Source organism: Pongo pygmaeus, chromosome 6 (genome assembly GCF_028885625.2).
Source record: "Pongo pygmaeus isolate AG05252 chromosome 6, NHGRI_mPonPyg2-v2.0_pri, whole genome shotgun sequence".
NCBI classification, from domain to species: Eukaryota; Metazoa; Chordata; class Mammalia; order Primates; family Hominidae; genus Pongo; species Pongo pygmaeus.
Genome location: NC_072379.2, coordinates 110529540 through 110550868, shown reverse-complemented (window position 1 = coordinate 110550868; position 21329 = coordinate 110529540). Strand labels below are relative to the sequence as shown.

Here is a 21329-nt window from a genome sequence, read left to right as displayed (position 1 = left end):
TCTTTCTCATACTACTGAGCCAACAAGTTCAGTTTCAGCTTATGGCCACTTGTAGTTTATGATTATGAAACCATATTACCAGCATAATACATAATCCTTCTTCTGCCACGACAGGAAAGCACAAGCCTGCTGATCATTGTGCGGCCTTGAATTCAGTATTTAAAAAGAATACTGAATTCTTTTTAAATTCAGTGGAGAGAGAAGTGTATTTCAAATTATGAGCTAAAAATATAGCCCATTTAATAAGTGGTGTTGAGATAAATAAAATGGGTATTAGGGGAAGTGGGGAAGAACTGGATTCCTATCTTCCTCTTTTTGCGAAAACACGTTCCAGATTGAATGTAAGAAATAAAACTGGGCCTGGCACAGTGGCTCATGCCTGTAATACCAGCACTTTGGGAGGCCGAGGCTGGTGGATCACCTGAAGTTAGGAATTCGAGACCAGCCTGGCCAACATGGTAAAACCCCGTCTCTACTAAAAATCGAAAAAGTTAGCCCGGTGTGGTGGTGGGTGCCTGTAATCCCAGCTACTTGGGAGGCTGAGGCAGGAGGATCGCTTGAACCCAGGAGACGGAGGTTGCAGTGAGCCGAGATCATGCCATTGCACTCCATCCTGGGCAACAAGAGTAAAACTCAGTCTCAAGTCAATCAATCAATCAATCAATCAATCAATCAATCTGTACGAGCCTTAAAAATATGGGTGAACATTTTTATAATCTACAGGTGAGAAGGGCCTTTCTAAGGATGTCTCAAATGTTAGAAATCAAATTTAAACATCAAGTAAATTTGGCTACATAAAATTTAAGATATTTATTGATAAAACAATCATAATCTAAGCTGAAACACATTTCAAACTGAAAACAAATTATAAAACAAATATAGTTGCAACACAGCTTGTAAAGAGTTGCTTTATAACCCCATAGGTAACCCTTATAAAGGGTTACTATTCCTAATTGACCAAGAGGTATCACAAATCAGTAAGAAAAGGAAAAATTGATAAATGCTACAAACAGGCTATTTAAAAATAATAAATGCAAATTTATAAAATAAAAGCATGAATAAGTAAAGAAATCCGTTTAAGTTAAAAAATTTGAAACCTTTTTGCCTATCAGATTGGCAGAGATTTTTAAAGCCCAGAATTGGAGAGCAAGGTTAAGGGAAAACAGTCTCATGCATTTATAGAAGAAATATGAATAGTATTGTGTTTCTGGAGGGTAGTTTGGCAATATGTAGATAAACTTTAAATGTGTATATCCTTCGACTCAGCCATCCCACACATGTTGGTATTTTTTGGGAGAAGATAACAAGACAAGGTGAGCAAAGGTGATTGAAGGATGATCATTGCAGATTGCTTAAAATATGGAAAACATGGAAGTAATTTAAATTGCCAATAACATAGATCCGATTAAATTTAGTTATACCCATACAGTAATGAAATACTATATAGGTGGAAATAATGTTTACAGGATAATTTTATGTGCATGGAAAAGTATTTATTGTTAATACTTTATACGTGCATATATTTAGTATAATACCATTTTTATAAAATTGCTTAACTGTATGTTCTTATGTATATATGTGCATACAGAGATGCTTGGAATGATATCCTTAAATATTAATGACTTTATTTTCATATTGCTTAAATTTTTTGTTAGTGGACAAGTGTTATTTTATAATATTAATAATGTTTTTTTTTTTTTCATTTTGACCAAACAAAAATAGGAAGAGACAGAAATTTAAACTTAGCCTTGTTTTATACTATTTAATTCTGGACTTTTATGTAAGTAAAGACCATTCTTCTGTCATATAATCTTGACAGTAGTGTTTATGGTAAGGTTTTGAAGGAACATTAATTGTCTTGGATTTTTATAAACCATGTTCTGTGTCATTCATTGACAGGTACTGCCCATGATATCAAAGGTTGATGAGAGATGAAAAAAAATGCGTTAAAAATGTGTCTTTAAATCTGTCTTGGAGATATGATACAGAGAATAGCTCTGGTTTGTAGTAGAGTATTGGTTAAAATCTACTTGCTCTTCATGTAAAGTATTAGTTTGAAAGACTCAATCCTGCAGTGAGCTAAGAAGAAATCTGCTGTGTTGAAGGCTATTAGTATCGTAATTTAGGCTTTAAATTTGTGAGATAGTTTCCCTTTATAGCAATGGCTGGACTTCACTTCTGAATGTGTTCTAAAGAAACCGTTCTTCAATGAGAACACATGGACACAGGAAGGGGAACATCACACTCTGGGGTCTGTTGTGGGGTTGGGGGAGGCGGGAGGGATAGCATTAGGAGATATACCTAATGCTAAATGACGAGTTAATGGGTGCAGCACACCAGCATGGCACATGTATACATATGTAACTAACCTGCACATTGTGCACATGTACCCTAAAACTTAAAGTATAATAATAAGAAAATAAAATAAAATAAAAAAAAAAAAAAAAGAAACCGTTCTTACCGAGCTGTTACAGTAAATACTTTGTCAAGGACCTGGACTCACCTTTTAGGGCAGAGTCTAAGGAATCCTAAGGGAAAAGGTCATTTTCAACGTCACTTGATTGATTTCATATTTAGAGTGGTTTCCAATGTAAATAAGCTCCGAAATCTATAAAAATTCGCGTATCATTAGCTCTAGGAGGATAAGTAAAATAACTTAGCTATCATTAGAGATTTTGTCCCTCCAGAGCCCCCAGAACATCAGTAGTATTTCCAAATGGCTGACAGATAAGCCTAAAAACTCCCCTTTGGAATTGCTAGTTTGCTAATAACCATATTTAATCTTAAGTTTTGGTATTTCCATTCCGTTAGAATTATTGTCTTCCTTAACTTTGTAGGAATATATTTGGCTAAGCTTCTTCAGCTACCTGCTGGAAAGCAAGTTGAGAAAAAAGAATTAAGCAAAAAGTTAAGAAAAGAGAATGAAGCAAAAAATAAAATAAGAAAGAATGAGCGGAAGCAAATTTGTTTTCCAAAAGTCAAATCTGTTGAGGAGATTGATGTGAGAATTCAAAAAGAGGGGCCTAGGAAGACAGTAACTATGTGCTCAAGTTCCCATTCATTCTGACTCACTCTAATGGAGGAGTTTTAGTCACTGGAAGTACATTCTGAAACACCCTCTGGTCCAGTAAGAAAATAGTAATAATACCGTCTGCCTTGGAGAAGTTGGGGTTTTGTAAATTCATCACTGTTGATTGTCAAGCACCACCATGGCAGAAGTGGCCCGACTCAACCAAGCTAGAGTTTTGCTTAGTAGAGATTCTGCTTCCTGTAGTGAGGTTTATTGGCTTCCTAATCCAAGGTATTCAAGAAGGAAAAGAGCCAGGTACAAAGTCAGCCAAATAGAAGGTGATGCTGTTTCCTGGTTGGAGAGGGATTAATTTAATATGATGACATAGACAGTAAAAGTCTATTGTGGAGTAACTTATTTCACCTTTGTTACCTAAAAATTTGTCCATAAACCCTTTGTGGCCCACATTTTTCTCTACAAGTTTTCAGGTTCTTATGCTATATCCTAGTCCCTAACTTGGTACATAGTAGTCCAACAAATACACTTCACTGGCCACTACATTTGAGATGGACTTCTCAAATCCAGGTAGAAGCTACCATTCTCTGCTTATCTCAAACTTCAGTGTAGCCTTTTCCTATAGTATGTTTGCATTCATAAGTAAAATGAGAAGATGAGGGGAATCTGAAAATTTAGGTAGACAGGATTGCAATCTAGCCTGCTGCCCTGTGAACCCCATATGTTCCCCAGTGAACCCCATATGCTCCTCCAACTCTTCTAAAAGACTTACCCTGTAACCATAATCCATAAATCTTAGACAAGCCAGAAACATATCTGTCCTCCCCAGGCTTTGGTATAGAAGAATTGATCACTTGACGGATACTTCATTCATTACATGCTGTAAGAGAAATTAAAAAACATCTGCAACATTTTAAAATAAATAACCTGGTAAGTTTAGTATAAAAACATATCAAGCTGAACACATAAGCTGAACAGTGGGGAGAAAACACTAAGCTATCTTAATAGGTAGACTTAGTCCTAGCACTTAGGGATAGTTAAGTGACCTGCAGAAGGCCCCTTCGATGCTAACCAATTCATACTGCTACATCTTCAGCCCTCCCAAAATGTTCTGCCTTAAGTGAGACCTGACTTTCCTCTGCTGAGAGGGCTTCCTGTATAGCTGCTGGAGTAGAGAGCCCCTCTTCCTAAGCCGGGTGTCTAGTGTCTGGTGGTCAGCTGCCTCCAAATACCTTAACGCTTTCCAGAGATACTCTTTCGCCACCCTCTTGTGAAGAGCTCCCCTGTCCTCTATAAGGCTCATTCCATACAGCGCTGCAATTTTCCATGTGTCCTAGTTACTGTCTTCCACCAACTTGTATTTTGAGGGCCAGTGAGGAAGAGGGGGGAGGATGGAGTGGTGTGGTAAGTAGCTGATTCGTTTCCCACAGTCAGCCTAGTTCCTAGTTCAGAGTCTTCTCCTTCTGGTTGACTATCCAACTTCCTGTCCTCTTGTTTTCTTGGCCACTTCAACTCTAGCTACCTCCATTTGCCTTCTACTTCACTATGGCCACACCCTAGGCTGTGTCGCCTCTCTACCCATCAGAATCTCCCACTGATTAGATAGATGGGTGGATGAAGTCATCCAGAACTACTTCATATCAAAAATTATAAACTCTCAGTATTCTGACCACAGCCTTTCAACCTTCTGATTTTCTAACTGTGCCTATTTTTCAGTCTTTCTCTCCTCCACTAGACCACTCTTTTTTCTTCCCATTCTTGTCTAAGGTATCTCTTAATCCTTAGTTCTACTGTGCCTGCGTAGGAATTAAAAAATAGTCCTAGATGAATCTGGAAGCATTGCCGTCTCCTATCCCCAGCCCTAGAAGAAATTAGGGCTGGGGATAGGAGAGGGCAGTGCTGACAGATTAGGGCATTGCTAGAAGAAATTATACAGTTGCTATAGGTTAGGATCTGCCTGGGTATAGATGTGGGTCCATCAACATTGCAGGTAAACTAGTCCTCACAAGAGCTATTTACAAGAGCTTACCATTCTCCCTACCCCACCACTTCCCAGCTACTTAACAGAGAAAACAGATGCCATCAGACAGGAACTTCCTTAACTTCTTGTGCTCTCTCCTTGCCACCTGCAAATTTATCTGCATCCTTCCTTTCCTTCCGGCTTCCTGTCTTAGGGGATGGGGCAGGATTCCTTCGCTTCAAGACTAGTTCTTCCACCTACTTCCTTCAGGATCTCCCTCCCTCCTGACTCTTCTGGGACCCTGCCCCTCCCAATGTCCTCTCTCTTCCTCCTGCATCTCTTCCAGCAGTATTCACACAGATTATAAACATGCTCAAGCCTTTTTTTTTTTTGATAAATTTTTTTAAATAGCCACCATGTTCCTTCTTCCCTTCCCGTCATGACATGCAGCCTGCGTGAAAATCTGTCTTCCCTCACTGCCTCAGCTTCCTCACATCCTCATTGCTCAACTGAAGTTTTTCCCCTTTAGGTCACTAGTGCCCAGCCAGGGGCTAAAGCCACTAGACATTTTAAAAACCTTTCCATACTTGACTGCGCTATAGCATAGAACACTATTAATAATGCTTCTTCTTGAAAATCCCACACTCCTTGGCCTGATGATGTGCTCCTGAGTTTCATCCTTCCTCCTCTTTGAGGACTCATTTCTCTTTATGGATACCTTAAATGTTGATGTTACCAGGGGTTTAGCCCTTGACTACCATCTGTGCCTTATACTCTCTAGATCCATCTCATCCATTTGGGCAGGTAAGCTATGCTGTTAACTGCCAGATATGTTTTTCTAGTGCAAAACTTTACCAGCCTACTGAACATCTTCAGTTGGTCTTCCCAAAGACACCACACACTCAGCATATCCAAAACTGAGCATTTTGTCTTGTCTCCATCCACTCCTGCCATGAAGAGAAACCTTGTCACAGGCTTCTCTTGTCACATTTACCCACCATGTCTAAATAGTTGGTTGCATGACTGGTCAGTTCCACCTCCTCGATAATACTTTAATCCAAGGAATCTAAACCAGAGGTGAGTATTAGAACCACCTGAGATTTTTCTTATTCAAGAGATTTGGGGTAATCCCAAGGCTTTTATGTATTGAAAAATTCCCTACTCCAGACATACTTAACTATGTATAGTTGCCTCAATATGCCTGTACTTTTTTTAGCAGTTATTTTAAAGATATTTTAAATTTATAGAAGAGTTGCAAAAATAGTACAGGAAATTCCCATATAACCTTCATCCAACTTCTCCTTATGTTAACCTCTTATATAAGCTATAGTATATTTATCAAAACTAAATTAATCTGGGTACAATTCTGTTAACATGCAATTTATTTGGATTTCACAATAAGTTTTCCCACAAATGTCATTTTTTCTGTTCCAGGATCCATTCCAAGATCCCACATTGCGTTGAATGGTCGTGTCCCCATAGTCTCATACGTGTGTTTTTATTCCCCGGTGCCTCTGAGTGTATTGTTTCTTCCCTCCCTTGACTTTTCCTCCCTTGCCTGCTTGATGACGCTTTTATCCTTTACAACTGAGGTCAAACAGTCCTTTGACCTCAGATCAAAGACCATCCTTTTCGATAAGGTCTTCCTTCCCTTCCCCAGCAGAACTGGTTTCTAGTGGTCTTTATCCCAGTGTTGTAATCAGTATTAACAGATAAGTGTGGAGATCAGACATGCAGTGCCTTCAAGGACAGAGACTGTGTTCATTTGCTTGTTACATTCTTAATGCCAAACTGAAAGGCTGACAAATATTAGGAATTTAATAAATGTTTAATAATGACATAAAGGATGACTAGTCATTTTGAAAAAGTTCCCTAAAGAAAGGTATTTTCCTCCAAAAACTATTTAAATCTGGTTTTTATTAACGGGTAATACAGAGTTTCAACTGGATTGTCTACCATACTTACCATACTGTATTTTTTTAAACGTGATTACCTACTTTTCACAAGTTACAGATTCCTTAATTTGACTAATTCCATGAATTCCTCTGCCAGTTTTTAAATTAGTAAATTGTAGATGTGGATCTCTCAATCATATATCTTGCATAACTCAAATATCACACTTCTGGAACACTGTCCAGGACTGAACACTGACATTCTCTTTCACATATCTAAGACAGTAGTCAAAAAGTAGCCTAGAACATAATGCAGTATTCATTGCTGTACCAACTGATTTTTATTCCGGAGAAAGAAATACACTGTGAGCCAAACTATATGATCTCAAAGAAGATGAGACTACTGCTGCTGCTGCTGCAAAGCCTGCATTTTAATAATTCTGTAAGAGTCTGAGGGAGCACATCTCTCTGGCCAGATCTGATTTCAGATTCCCAAGTATAGTAAAGCAAGGATGGTTCTCATCTCTTTCCTCTCTAATTTGTAAATTATCTCCATGCCATTTTAAGATAACTTGCACAGATTCCAACATAGCAAATGCAGAGAACTGTCCTTCACTATTACAGTGACATCGTTTTGTTCCCCCAGTCCAGTAGCAGCTTCAAGAAGCCGGGGTCACATTGCCTTGTTTCCCCTGGAAAAGAAAAATGGCTTCATTAATTCTTCCCTCATCCATCTGCCAGCATACATCTGCCATAACACTGGTAACACTTTAGCTGTGCTTGTGTCTTCCACAAGAAAACGAGTTCTCTAGTAGAGAGGACAGTGTCTTCTTACTCTCATATCCACATTGCCATGCTCCATGCCTTCACTGGGTTTGGTAGAAAAAAGTATTCTCTATGTGAAAGCCTAAACTGTTGTTTTACAAGTATTCCTCAAAATGCAAATGATCCGTATTTAACCACCCCATCCAGGTTAGGGGTATAGCTGGATTTTACCATGGTAACAAAGCCATCTCTCAATTACATGCAGCACAAGAATCTCACATCTGCAGTTTGATGCTGTTGAGCCTGTATTGCTCAGATTTTTAGGCATTTAAGCAATCAACCACTATTCTGTTGCACTTAATATTTCCAATTAAAGCACAGGCAGTGCCAAACCATACTTTTCCAGCCTCATTTCTATGACTTCATTGACTCTTAGCTTTTCACCTAACGGGAAGACTGTTTATTCCCATTTGTTTTCTCCAGTCCATACTCTAGTTCAGAATCTCACTCACAGTAGACCCTTTTCCCACCTGGGGAATTTACTGACTCCCTGGCTGCTTCTAGTGTTAGGAAACTGGATAACCTTTTGGCTTAAACTCTAGGCGACAGCTGTTTCTGCTTTACAAGGCTACCTTCTAGAACCTCATTTGTATTATTCACTGCTCTTGAATGCATTTCTTCCCTATCCCTTGTCGTTGAATGAAAGAATGAATGATTTCTAGCTCATTTGTTGTGTCCCTAAGCTCCTATGTTATGCCGCATCTGCTCCCACCTGCCCTTCCTCCCTATCTTATCCAGACTGCATGATCCCTTTTGCTCCCTGCATGATTTGAAGACATAAACTAGCCATTTCATTATAAGATTTGTGAGCTTATTGCATTTGAAATTATTTCAGCTCCATATACCACTCTGAGCCCTCTCTCAGGGTGTCTCCCACAAAGATACCTTTCTTTTGAAAATCTAACCATTTTTGGTCTTTCCTAGCGATACCGACCATGCAGTATTTTATCTATAAATTAAAAATGTTTGAATTAATTACTTGAATTCAAAACTTGGCTAAAACAACAGTAGAGGGAGGCAATGTTATATGGTAGTTGTGAATACAAATTTTGGTTCAAATTCTGACTGTGATATTTTCTAATATTGTGACATTGGGCAAATCACATAAGCTCCTTAGGTTGCAATATCTTGCCTCAAGGATTGTTGTGAGAAGAGAATATACACACAGTGCAGAGTAGTGCCTGTCACACAGTAAGCACTCATAAAAGGTAGTTGCTTGGATTGCCTTAAAAATCTCCAGTATTTGTATGGTATATTAAGGGTGCATGCTGAAAACCTCAAGGAACAATAAAAGATATGCTATAATATTTTCTGTGTGATAGCTTAAGTTTTTCAGAAATAGATTAAAACCTAACCCCATATCTAGTGTAATCCCACTGGATAAAAAAATCAGCTTTGAACGCCTGGTAAACATATAAAAGGGTTCATAGAGACCAAAGAGTAGTTACATGTTTTTCTTCACTGAATTGATGGGCGGAATTCTCTCTGCTACCCCCATCTCTCTTACACATACCCCAGTGTTCTTGCCGAAAGCTCTTGAAATAACTTTTATGTCCAGAGTATTGTTCATATTTATTATATTTTATACTTGAGCAAGGGTGATAGAGTTTAGCTGTATGAAGCTATCAAGATGTCATAACTCAGACAGACTCAGATGCTGAGGTCTTGGACCCCCCCAGGCTGGGGGAGAAGTGAGAATGAAGGCTTGGTGGAACTAAGCTGACCACATCACCTTTTCCTGGCCTATGGAAAAGCAGCCAAGTCTTCTATTCATAATACCCACTAAGGATACAGCACAGCCATCACACTCTCACTCATACAAGTGGTCCATCCCATGGCAACCAGTTGAGCTACATGGGATATCAAGCAGGAATTCCAAGAGGCTGCAGAAGTGCTCCAGAGATGGCAGGCAGTTAGGGGGAGGAGAGTTAATAAGAGATATGTTTACAGGGGCAGAATTTCTGTGAACAGATGGATCATACTAGACCAGGGCAGCCTCCAAATCCTGGGGAGGAAGACTGGAAATAGCAGGACAGAGTGTCTGGGCTGGGTTTGGCATGAGACTTAGTCACACTAGGAAGTGGTGGTTAGACATATGGAATACAAATCAGGATAGAGATGAGAGATCAGAGGATGTTTCCAACACTATAGACCAGATAGGGTGAATGTGGGGTGCTGCCCTCATGCTTTGACTTGCCAGGGATGAGATTGAGGGGAGGGGGTCAGTGATCTAGGGTTCCAGAACATTGCTTTGCCTAAACACTTTTCCTGAAGAAAGCATTTTAAGTATTCACTTTATAATTATTCTTTAAACCATATATGTATGTTTTATGCATTCTTCTGCCTATATGAATTACTTTGCGGTAGTAAAAGAAACCATTTGGAGTTGTAATATTAAAAGAGAATTATAGAGGCTGTTCATTGTGTTTATATTGGTGTTTCTCTTACTGGGCAGGTGTATTAGTAAGAACATCTTGTCATATTCTGATTCTGTTTCTCTAAACTTGTTAGAGAGGTCTTTCCTAAATATTTATTATTAAAAATGTAGCCAGGCATGGTGGATTCATGCCGGTAATCCCAGCACTTTGGGAGGCCGAGGCAGGCGGATCACCTGAGGTCAGGAGCTCTAGACCAGCCTCAACATGGAGAAACTCCGTTTCTACTAAACATACAAAGTTAGCTGGGCATGGTGGTGCATGCCTGTAATCCCAGCTACTTGGGAGGCTGAGGCAGGAGAATTGCTTGAACCCGGGAGGCAGAGGTTGCGGTGAGCCGAGATCGCACCATTGCACTCCAGCCTGGGTGACAAGAGTGAAACTCAGTCTCAAAAAAAAAAAAAGTAAAAAAAATTGTGAGTCACACAGAATAGTCTGGAATACTAAAGGGATTCTGTGCTTAAACTCCTACCTGTTACTAGGGCAGTAGCCTTGAAAATATTTGAACAAATTCAAAAGAATGAAGTTAATATAAGTTTTCAAATGTATAATCAGAATCATCTAAGTGTACCAACTGTATATCTGTTACAATTTTTTCCTCAAAATTTTAATTTAAAGTCACCTTTATTATTACAGCATTAAAATCAGTATACAGATAAACCAAAATAAAATAAAATGCCATATTCTCATTACCCAGGTGATGTTAACTATTAGCTCCTTAGTGTATATCATTCAGATATTCTGTGTGGATTTTTTTACCCAAATGATATTATAATACACTATACAATTTTTCTCATTTTTAATTTTTGTGGGTACATAGTAGGTGATTATATTTATAGGATATATGAGATATTTTGGTATAAGCATGCAATGCATAATAATCACATCACGGAAAATTGGGTATCCATCTCCTCAAGCATTTATCCCTTGTATTACAAACAATCCAATTATACATTTTAGTTATTTTTAAATGTACAATTAAATTATTATTAACTATAGTCACCCTGTTGTGCTATCAAATACTAGGTCTTACTCTTTCTGTCTTCTTTGTACCCATTAACCATCCCTACCTCCCTGTCACCTCCCACTACCCTTCCCAGCCACTGGTAACCATCCCCTACTCTCCATCTCCATGAGTTCAGTTGTTTTGATTTTTAGATCCCACAAAAAAGGCGAGAACATGCAATGTTTGTCTTTTGGTGCCTGGCTTATTTCACTTAACTTAATGACCTCCAGTTCCGTTCATGTTGTTGCAAATGACAGGATCTCATTCTTTTTTATGGCTGAATAGTATTCCATTGAATCAATGTACCACATTTTCTTTATCCATTCATCTGTTGATGGACACTTAGGTTGCTTCCAAGTCTTAGCTATTGTGAACAGTGCTACACAACAAACATGGAAGTGCAGATGTCTCTTTGATATACTGATTTCCTCTCTTTTCAATATATATCCAGCAGGGGGATGGCCAAATCACATGGTAGCTCTCTTTATAGTTGTTTGAGGAACCTCCAAACTGTTCTCCATAGTGGTTGTACTAATTGACATTCTCATCAACAGTGTATGAGGGTTCCCTTTTCTCCACATCTTCGCAGCATTTGTTATTGCCTGTCTTTTGGATAAAAGCCATTTTACCTGGGGTGAGATGATATCTCATTGTAGTTTTGATGTGCATTTCTCTGATGATCAATGATGTTGAGCACCTTTTTATATGCCTGTTTGCCATTTGTGTATCTCCTTTTGAGAAATGTCTATTCAAATATTTTGTCCATTTCTCAATCGGATTATTAGATTTTTCCCTAGAGAGTTGTTTGAGCTCTTTATATATTCTGTTATTAATCCCTCATCAAATAGGTAGTTTGCAAATATTTTCTCCCATTATGTGGGTTGTCTCTTCACCTTGGTGATTATTTCCTTTGCTGTGCAGCTTTTTGACTTGATGTGATCCCATTTATCCATTTTTGCCTTTGTTGCCTCTGCTCGTGGGGATGCTCAAGAAATTTTTGCCCAGACCACTGTCCTGGAGAGTTTCTCTGATGTTTTCTTACAGTAGTTTCATAGTTTGAGGTCTTAGATTTAATTTTAGTCCATGTTGATTTGATTTTTTTATATAGTGAGAGATAGGAGCAAGTTTCATTCTTCTGCGTATGGATATCCAGTTTTCCCAGCACCATTTATTGAAGAGACTCTTTTCCTCAATGTATATTCTTGGCATCTTTGTCAAAAATGAGTTCACTGGAGGTGTGTGGATTTGTTTCTGGATTCTCTGTTCTGTTCCATTGGTCTTTGTGTCTGCTTTTATGTCAGTACCATGCTGTTTTGGTTGCTGTAGCTCTGTAGTAGAATTGGAAGTAACGTAATGTGATTCCTCCAGTTTTATTCTTTTTGATTGGTTCATCATTTAGTCTTTCTGCTTAAGTAAAGAGTATTTTACACACCACAATTATGGTGTTATACTATTCTGTGTTTTTCTGTGTGTTTACTATTACCAGTGAGTTTTGTACCTTCAGATGATTTCTTCTTCCTCATTAGCATCCTTTTCTTTCGGATTGAAGAGCTCCCTTTAGCATTTCTTGTAGGACAAGTCTGGTGTTGATGAAATCCCTCAGCTTTTGTTAGTCTGAGAAGGTCTTTATTTCTCCTTCATGCCTGCAGGATATTTTCCCCCTGGATGTACTATTCTAGGGTAAAGGTTTTGTTTTGTTTTGTTTGTTTTTCTTTCCCCTTTAGCACTTTAAACGTGTCGTGCCACACTCTCTTTGCCTGTAAGATTTCCACCAAATAGTCTGCTGCCAGATGTATTGCAGCTCCATTGTATGTTATTTGTTTCTTTTCTTTTGCTGCTTTTAGGATCCTTTCTTCATCCTTGACCTTTGGGAGTTTGATTATTAAATGCTTTGAGGTAGTCTTCTTTGGGTTAAATCTGCTTGGTGTTCTGTAACCTTCTTGTACTTGAATGTTGGTATCTTTCACTAGGTTTGGGAAGTTCTCTGTTATTATCTCTTCAAAGAAACTTTCTAGCACTATCTCTTTCTCTACCTCCTCTTTAAGGCCAATAACTCTTAGATTTGCACTTTTGAGGCTATTTTCTAGATATTGTAGAAGTGCATCATTGTTTTCTATTCTTTTTTCTTTTGTCTCCTCTGACTGTGTATTTTCAAATAGCCTGTCTTCCAGCTTCCCAACTCTTTCTTCTGCTTTATCAATTCTGCTATTAAGAGACTCTGATGCATTCGTCACCATGTCAGTTGCATTTTTCAACTCTAGAATTTCTGCTTGATTCTTTTTAATTATTTCAATCTCTTTGTTAAATTTATCTCATAGAATTCTGAATTCCTTCTCTGTATTATCTTGAATTTCTCAGAGTTTCCTCAAAACAGCTATTTTGAATTATCTGTCTGAGCTTGTGGTGAATGCTGCCAGACCTGGAACTTACCCTGCTCCCCTCTCATCCAGGGCAGGTCCAGAAATGCTGTTCAAGAGCCTAGGCCTGTACTGAGGGACCCAAGAGCCTATTTGGTGCTCTACCCCACTGTGGCTGAGCTGGTACCTAAGGTACAAGGCAAAGTCCCCTTTGCTTTTCCCTCTGCTTCTCTCAAACAGAAGGAATCTTTCACTGCAGTCATCACAGCTGTGAATGTGCTGGGTCACACCTGAAGCCAGGATGTCTCAGATCCCAAGCCCTGCAGTGCACTCCATGGGTAACACTGCTGGTTATTTAGGGCCCAAGGAGTCTTTAGTTAGCAGGGGATAAATCCTGCCAGGATTGAGTGCTTCCTTTCAAGGAAGTTGGTTCCCTTTTGGCCCAGGATGGGTATAGAAATGTCATCTAAGCCTGGAATGGAGGCCTCATGACTCTGTCCAGTGCCGTATCTTACTGTGGCTGAGCTGGTAACCAGGATGCAAAACAAAGTCCTCTTTACTATTCACTCTTCTCTCCTTAAGCAGAAAGAAGGGGTCACTTTTGTTGCTGCAAGCTGCACTGCCTGGGGTTGGGGGAGGGATGATGCCACATTTACTATTCCCTTACTCACCCGAGGAGGTGTCTCGCTAGGTCACATGCTACTCTAGTCCATGGACTCTAAGCCCAGCCTAGCACTAGGAATTGTCTAGGAATTGCTCTCCTTGTCTCCTAGACTGCCTTTCAAGTTTACCTAGGACCCCAGAGCACTTCAGCCCATGGTAGCAAGGCTTGCCAAGAAACTCAAGTTCCGGCTGCTGAGATGGTGATTCTCTTCTGGCTAGGGCTGGTCTCAATGCTCCCTCCTTGCATGGCCACTGTCTGAGCCCAGAACAGCTTTATTTTCTACTCAATGACAGGGCAGCAGTGAGTTCAATGTAAAGTCCCCAAGTCACCGCACTCTCCTACAAACTTGCACAGATTCTTTCTCCATGCTGTATAGCTACTGCTGGGGGATGGGGGAGGGGTGGGAGATGGGAGAGGACATTGGAGATTCAGAACTGTCTCTTCTGCCCTCCTCAGTACCTTTTCAGGGATATGAAGTTACAACCAGGTACTGTGATTGCTCACCTGATTTTTGGTTCTTGTGATAGTGCTTTTCTTTGTGCAGATAGTTGTGAAAATTTGGTGTTCTGGGGTTGGCGCAGGGGAACAAGCAGTGTAGGCTTCTATTCCATCATCTTGGTCTGCTTCATATTTATTTTTAATCTACCAGTTTTCAGTTAACGATTTTCCGATCACTACGTTTTTTATCTCATGTGGAACTTAGTCAATGTGCAGATTTTTAAAAAGTCGGACACATCAGCAGGTTTGTTCAAATCTGGGACCATATGTTGCATCTGGCTATCTATTTCTTAAGTGTTGTTTAATCTAGAACAATCCCTTTTTTGGCAACGCTGACTTAAAGAGATAGACCAGGCATCTTACAGAAAACCCCCATCTTTTGGATTCTCTGGTTTCTTCCCTGTAGTGTTGCTCAACATGTTGCTCTATCTCTTGTGTTTCCTATGATATGGAAGTTGAATCTAGATGTGATGGACTGGGATTCAGCACCTTTGGTAAGAATGCATTGTAGATGATGATATGTGTCTTTGCATTGCCCTGCATTGGTGTAATGACAGCTCGATTCCCCCACATGCAGTTATATTTGTCTTCTTGCCAGTAGGAAGTAATCTGTATGTTGCTACATTGGCATCATATGAACATCCGATTCCTCCTCAACAATTCTGCTGGTTTTAGCACTAGGCAACAATCCTTGACTAAAATAATTGCAGTAGGGATATGAAATTATATTTTCTAAATCTTTAATTGCTTTTACATGTGTTAGCTGGCATTTTCTTTGAAAGTAGAGATTTCCCTCACATAGTAGGACTCTCAAATTATAATACCTGAAATATCTTTTCTTTTAATTGCCAGTTTTCAAAGTAAGGAAATGTTTAACAGCTGCCTCAGATGAGATGTTGGAAGAATTTAAGTGTTTTTGAAAAAAATACTATGGTCACTGCAAATATGATTTATTGATCATTTTCAAGGTATCAGGACTGTGTTAAAGGCTTTATATAACCTAATTCTTATGACAACACAATGAGATTTTGGAGAAGATAACGGAAACAGTGTGTGGTTAAATTATTTGATTTGATATGGTCACTCACATGGGAAGTTACAGAGCTGAGATGCAAACTCAAATTAATCTTAGTCCAAAATTCCATGCTTAATTATTTTATACAGTTTTTTTGCATTTTATTTAAAAACCAAATTCTGCTTGTAATGCTGTTTGGAATGTTTCCCAATTTATAAACACTAGTAATATAAATTATGCTTAATAATTCTTATGAGATCTCTTCCCCTTCCCTTATGTTTTTTTAATATTTTTAACAGTGTGAAGAAAACACAAACCTTCAAGATACTACCCGCTACCTCAAACTTCCCTTTTCCAAGGGCATTTTCCTTGGGAATAATAATCAAGCCATGAAGGCCACAAAGGAGTCCTTTTGTATTACATCTTTTCTCTGTTCCACAAAACTCACACAAAATGGTAATGTATGATATTTTATTTGAAAGCCCTAGTACCTAGTAATCATGTATATTTCGGTAAGCATATTCAGTAAACACCAAAGTTAGTTAAGAACTTTAGAAAAATTATTGATCCTTCCGTTTGTGATTTCTAGTAAAATGGAAGCAAATGTGACCCAGTGACCTGTTGAATGCATGTCATTTAAGAAGGACTTCAAAATTATCCCAGTATTGAAAAACAAGTACACAACTTTTCAAATAAACCATCAAAACCCAGATGCTTTGGAAAAAAAAAAAAAAAACGAAAATACCAACACCTTAATCTCGTGTTTTATAGCTCCATAAACAGTGCTAATTGCAGGCTTTAGAATAAAGGCTGTTTTTTGTTTAATTAGATGCATATTGCTTTTCAATTCTAGCATTACTTTTTATCAGTGATTGTTTAGCAAGTTATGATTAATAAAGCAAGCTCTTCTCCTTGGCAAATTGCCATGAAAACATCTTCTGTAATGAAGGAAGTAAATTAAACATTTTTGAGTTTTTTATCGTTGTCATATAAGACTTCTGGCTAGCACCCTGAATGCTATATTAAATAAGTTATATTCATTATGTTGAGAAGAATCACTTTATAATGAGGTATTGTGTCTCATAAAAACCTGTGCCTAAACAGGTGTGCTTGTTATTAGTTCTTAGTTCCTTCTTCTGTGTCAGAGAACAGCATTTATAGAAGGAAATATTTCTTCTTTTAGATCATAGTCTCAGAAACAAAGCAAAATGTAACATCAAAATTTTGACCGCTTTTAAAACACCTCTCAATTTCAACAGGCATTGCTACTGTATTTATATAGGACACCAAGTTAAGATATGTTATACCAGGCTTTATCAGCATTCAGTAGTTAATGATTTTACTTAAATAAAACCTCCATTGGCATAACTCAATAAATAATTATAAAGCATTTACCAAACCTCAAGTATTTTTTTATGAGGCCAGTTTACCCCCATAGAAATTATGAAGATAATAAAATCAACCTCTTATTGAGATCCTTAAACAGAAATTTTTATTTATTCCGTGTGGATTAGGTGTGTGTGGGTAGTAGAGTTTGCATTCATGTTTAACTGAATTTCCCCAATAGAATATTTTGGGGTCGTATTACTTATTTATTGCATCTGAAACAGCTACCACAAACTTACTGGCTTAAAACAATACAGATTTATTATACTGCAGTTCTGGAGATCAAATATACAAAATCAGTTCCATTGGGCTAAAATCAAGGTGTCAGCAGGGCTGCATTCCCCCTGGAATGGAGAGAATCCATTTTCTTACCCTTCCTAGCTTTAGAAGCCACCTGTATTCCTTGGCCCATGGCCCCTTCCACCATCTTCAAAGCCAGAAGCATAGCATCTTCACATCTCTCTGACTCTGACCATCTTACATCTTTTAAGGATGCTTGTGATTACATTGAGCTGGATAATCCAGTGTAATCTCTCTATTTTAAGATCTTTAATCACATCTGTACAGTCTTCTTTTGCTGTGTGAGGGAAACATAGTCCCTCCTAATTCTTGAAACAGGTTCTTTTGAGGCCATTATTCTGCCTACCACACAGGTAAGCCTAACAATAGATTCTCTTCCATCAAAATATGTGGTCCTATGTACTGAATTTGTGCTAGTTGTAGAGTTTAGGATGTTAGACACAATTATGAAAATGAGACAGAAACAAATCCTGAAAATTAGAAGTTGCTACTTTTTAAAAGTAGAGAACATTTTCAGGTAAATATGAGTAAAAGACAACTTATGAAATAATTATATTAAACATCTCACTCTATGGAAAGTGGGATCGGAATTCCATGCAATGGTTGGCTCATTTTTGCAGACGGATAAGTGCTTCATTATTATTTTGGCTTTGATTAACCTTGTCAATGAGAAATGGCTCAAATGAGCCAGGAAATGCATGTTTCAAGAGATGGGAAGGAGGAAGGAAGTTAGTTGGTCTTCCTGAAATTTACATGCTAAACACACATCTTTGTGTCGAAGTAATCTAGTTCCAAATTGGAATTAAATTGCTATGTATTCATTTTTCTTGACATGGAAAATATACAAATCTTATTTCTACTACAATTCAGCATTTGCTAAGTGATATGGTCTCTAGGAGCAGTTTCCTAGAGCAAATTTGCATTTCAGAATTCCCAAAGTGTGTCTGTCTGCACATGCTTTGCGCTGTCCAACATGGACAGTGTACCAAGGTCAGAGCACTATGCTAGGCACCTGTGACTGCCAGAACAGGTAGAGATTTTAAGGTTTGGAGGATTAGGGGTCATGGCATCCTCCAATTTTATAGCTCTTGATAGGGTAGGTACATAATATACACCTAGTAAATGCCTGTTGAATGGAATGTAGAAATTGGTATTTTCTGTGATAGGTTGTAGCCCCTAATTTGCAACTAACATCCTCAGATGGCAAAAGCAAGAACCTAGGATACAGCAATTTTGCCTGAACTCGAAGTATTTTGCATACATGATTAATTACATCCAGATGGACATAACTACTGGGCTTTTCCACGTGCTCCATCATGAGCAGTGTAGAGATTCATCAGCCTTCTTGCAGGCAGGATGGGCAGGCGCGTCCTGACTCATTTTCTGGACCCCTGTAATCTATTTTCCAGCCCTACTTAAATGGGCCCTAGTCCTCATTCTCCGCTGCTGCCACTTCGTAGCCAGCATAGCCACCTTCTTCCTCCCCACACTCCTCACGCTGAGCAGGGTCCTGATGGCCCCTGCAACTGCCTCACTTTAAAGGAAGGGAAAGAGAACACAAAGGAGGAGTGAGAGCTGGGATGGGGGTGGAGTGGGAAGTGAGGAGTGAATGGCAGGGGAAATGCACGAGGGATTATGAAAGAGAAGATGCCAGGGAGGGGAGGCCTCCTGAAGTGAGATGCAGGAAGTAGGAAGTAGGTGGGAGGGAAGCAGCAAACTGGGGAGAACAATAGAGCTTTGCCTTTGTCGCCCTGGGTCTCACTCTTTGGAAGTATCTGATATGCCAAATATAACCAATCGGTTTTAAAAGGTTTCAGTCATACCCCAGGATGTCTGAATTACATCTGAATAGTCAACATTTTCAGGCTTTTGGGTTATGAAAACATCATAAATCTCTTTTTCAAAGTCAGTATTTTTAAAATCCCTTTATTTTTCTCATTCTAATTCCTCCTCCTCCTCCTCTTACCCGTGTTTGTTGCAGATAAACATTCCTGTTTGGTACTGAATTCCTTACTATTAATAGTAAATCTGAGGTTTTTCTCTTGAATCTGGCTTTGGTGGAGCTTGCTTCTCTTTCTCCTTGAGATTCTTAATGCTTTTTCTCACTTCTGTTCTCTATATTCTCTTTTTCTTTCTCATCTTACCTACTTCCTGGGTTTTGGGGGGTTTGGAGTTTTTGTTCCCTCATTCATCTTTCTGTTTCTCAGAAGGTCCCTTTTGGGTTTCTGCTAAAACAAGTGATTTGAAGTGAATTTCCTGCTTTTCTGCCTGGAAATTCTGTCCTGGCTCTTCTCTCGGCCAGTCTAGTCTGGCGGCTCCACCGCGCCCTGAGGCCAGTTCTACCAGGTCCCGCTGCCCTGTGCGTGCTCGGCACACGCGAGCCTTCAGTTCTCACTGCATTCATTGGCCTCCAGATGCCACCTCTCCCTGCATGCTTTGGAGACTAATAATGCATGGACACCATCTCCCAGAGCCTTTGTAACTTCTGCCCAAGAAAGATAAATTTATTCCCTCCCCAGGTGAAGAGGTTCTCTGAGGATCTGCTGGACTAAGGCCCGCATGTCTGTTTAGGAAAGGGTTAAAGAGCTGGGCCCTGTGCTTACCTGGACTCAGGGATGAAAGATGGCCCATGGAGTCCAGGAGCTGCTCTTCTCAGGTTGAGAGCTCCCTGGATGATCTGAGAAATCACTGGGCCTGTTACCATTCTTTTAGTCTGCAAGATTTGGGTCACATTGCCAAGAAGACCTTTGTTGCTGGGTGGAGTTGGTTGCTAGGCAGCGTGCTATCTGCTGGGCACCCAAATGGGAATAAAGCAGGTTCCTAGCCCTCAAGAAACTCTCATCTTTCCAGGAGGAGGCAGAAAAATTAATCAACAAATATTTGTCACCTGCCTGATTTGTTCTTGGTGCTGGGAATACAGTAGGGCCCAGGTTGGCATGGCTTTTTTCTCTTGGAATTTACAGTCTAGGTGAGGCATAGACAAATACACTAACAACTGTAATGGTAAGGTAAGTGCTACTGTGATGTGGAAGCATGTAGAAGGGACAGTTAGCTCGAGATTTCAGGAAAGGCTTCCAAAATGAAGCAACATCCGATGAGGACTAAAGGATGAGTAGGAGTTTGTAAGTCAAGAGCAGTGGGGAGGAAACAGAATACAGTGAAATAAATGCCATCCGAGAGAGGGCTAGTCATAGTCTGTGGGAGCCTGCAACTTGAGTGGCTAGGAGAGGGGAGCCACATGTGTTAAGAATTTTACTTTTACTAGCAGAACGCTTTCATGTGAGGACCTGTTCTCTATTAAGGCAATTAATCTTCCTTTTCTGTTTTGAAAGGTGATATGCTTGATCTTTTGAAATGGAGAACCCATCCAGACAAGATCACTGGCTGTCTCTCTAAATTAAAAGAAATCGATGGCTCAGAGATAGTAAAGGTATATAGTATTTCATTACTGTTTTCCTTGCAGAGATTCATAGAATAAAGAACATTTGGAGGAAAAAGACAGATAGTATCTTATTTACTCATTTGCTACTTCTTTATCTAACAGTTTCTGCAGGATACACTGGATACCTTATTTGGAATTTTAGATGAAAATTCCCAAAAATATGGGTCTAAAGTGTTTGATTCTTTGGTAAGTTCAAATTCCCTTAATTATATTTTAACTGTTTTGTCTCTCAATCTTGACTTTCATGAGGCTGGTTCAGAAACATGCGCTTAATAATGTAAGAGTTCATTTTAAAAAGAAGCAAAAAAAAGGAAAACCTTGATTTGCATTTGGTTTTATAAAGCTCAATTTTCTTTTTTTAGGTTCACATAATAAATCTGCTGCAAGATAGCAAATTTCATCATTTTAAACCTGTAATGGACACTTACATTGAGAGTCATTTTGCTGGGGCACTTGCATACAGGTAAGGCCCTGTATCTTGTAATTAGTTTAGAAGTGGTTCCTTTCAAGCTTTTCTCAGCAGA

The 21329-nt window shown here is 39.0% G+C and overlaps 1 protein-coding gene across 5 annotated transcripts in view; it reads left to right on the top strand.

The window, feature by feature from the left end:
• Window positions 1-21329, top strand: part of DOCK4 (dedicator of cytokinesis 4) — a 485830-nt gene that overhangs the window by 313922 nt on the left and 150579 nt on the right. For all 5 annotated transcript variants that reach the window (XM_054494462.2, XM_063667735.1, XM_063667733.1 and 2 more), the window contains exons 17-20: window positions 15977-16133; window positions 20696-20793; window positions 20908-20991; window positions 21168-21268. In XM_054494462.2, coding sequence (XP_054350437.1) covers window positions 15977-16133; window positions 20696-20793; window positions 20908-20991; window positions 21168-21268 — 440 coding nt within the window. The remainder of the gene's footprint in view (window positions 1-15976; window positions 16134-20695; window positions 20794-20907; window positions 20992-21167; window positions 21269-21329) is intronic.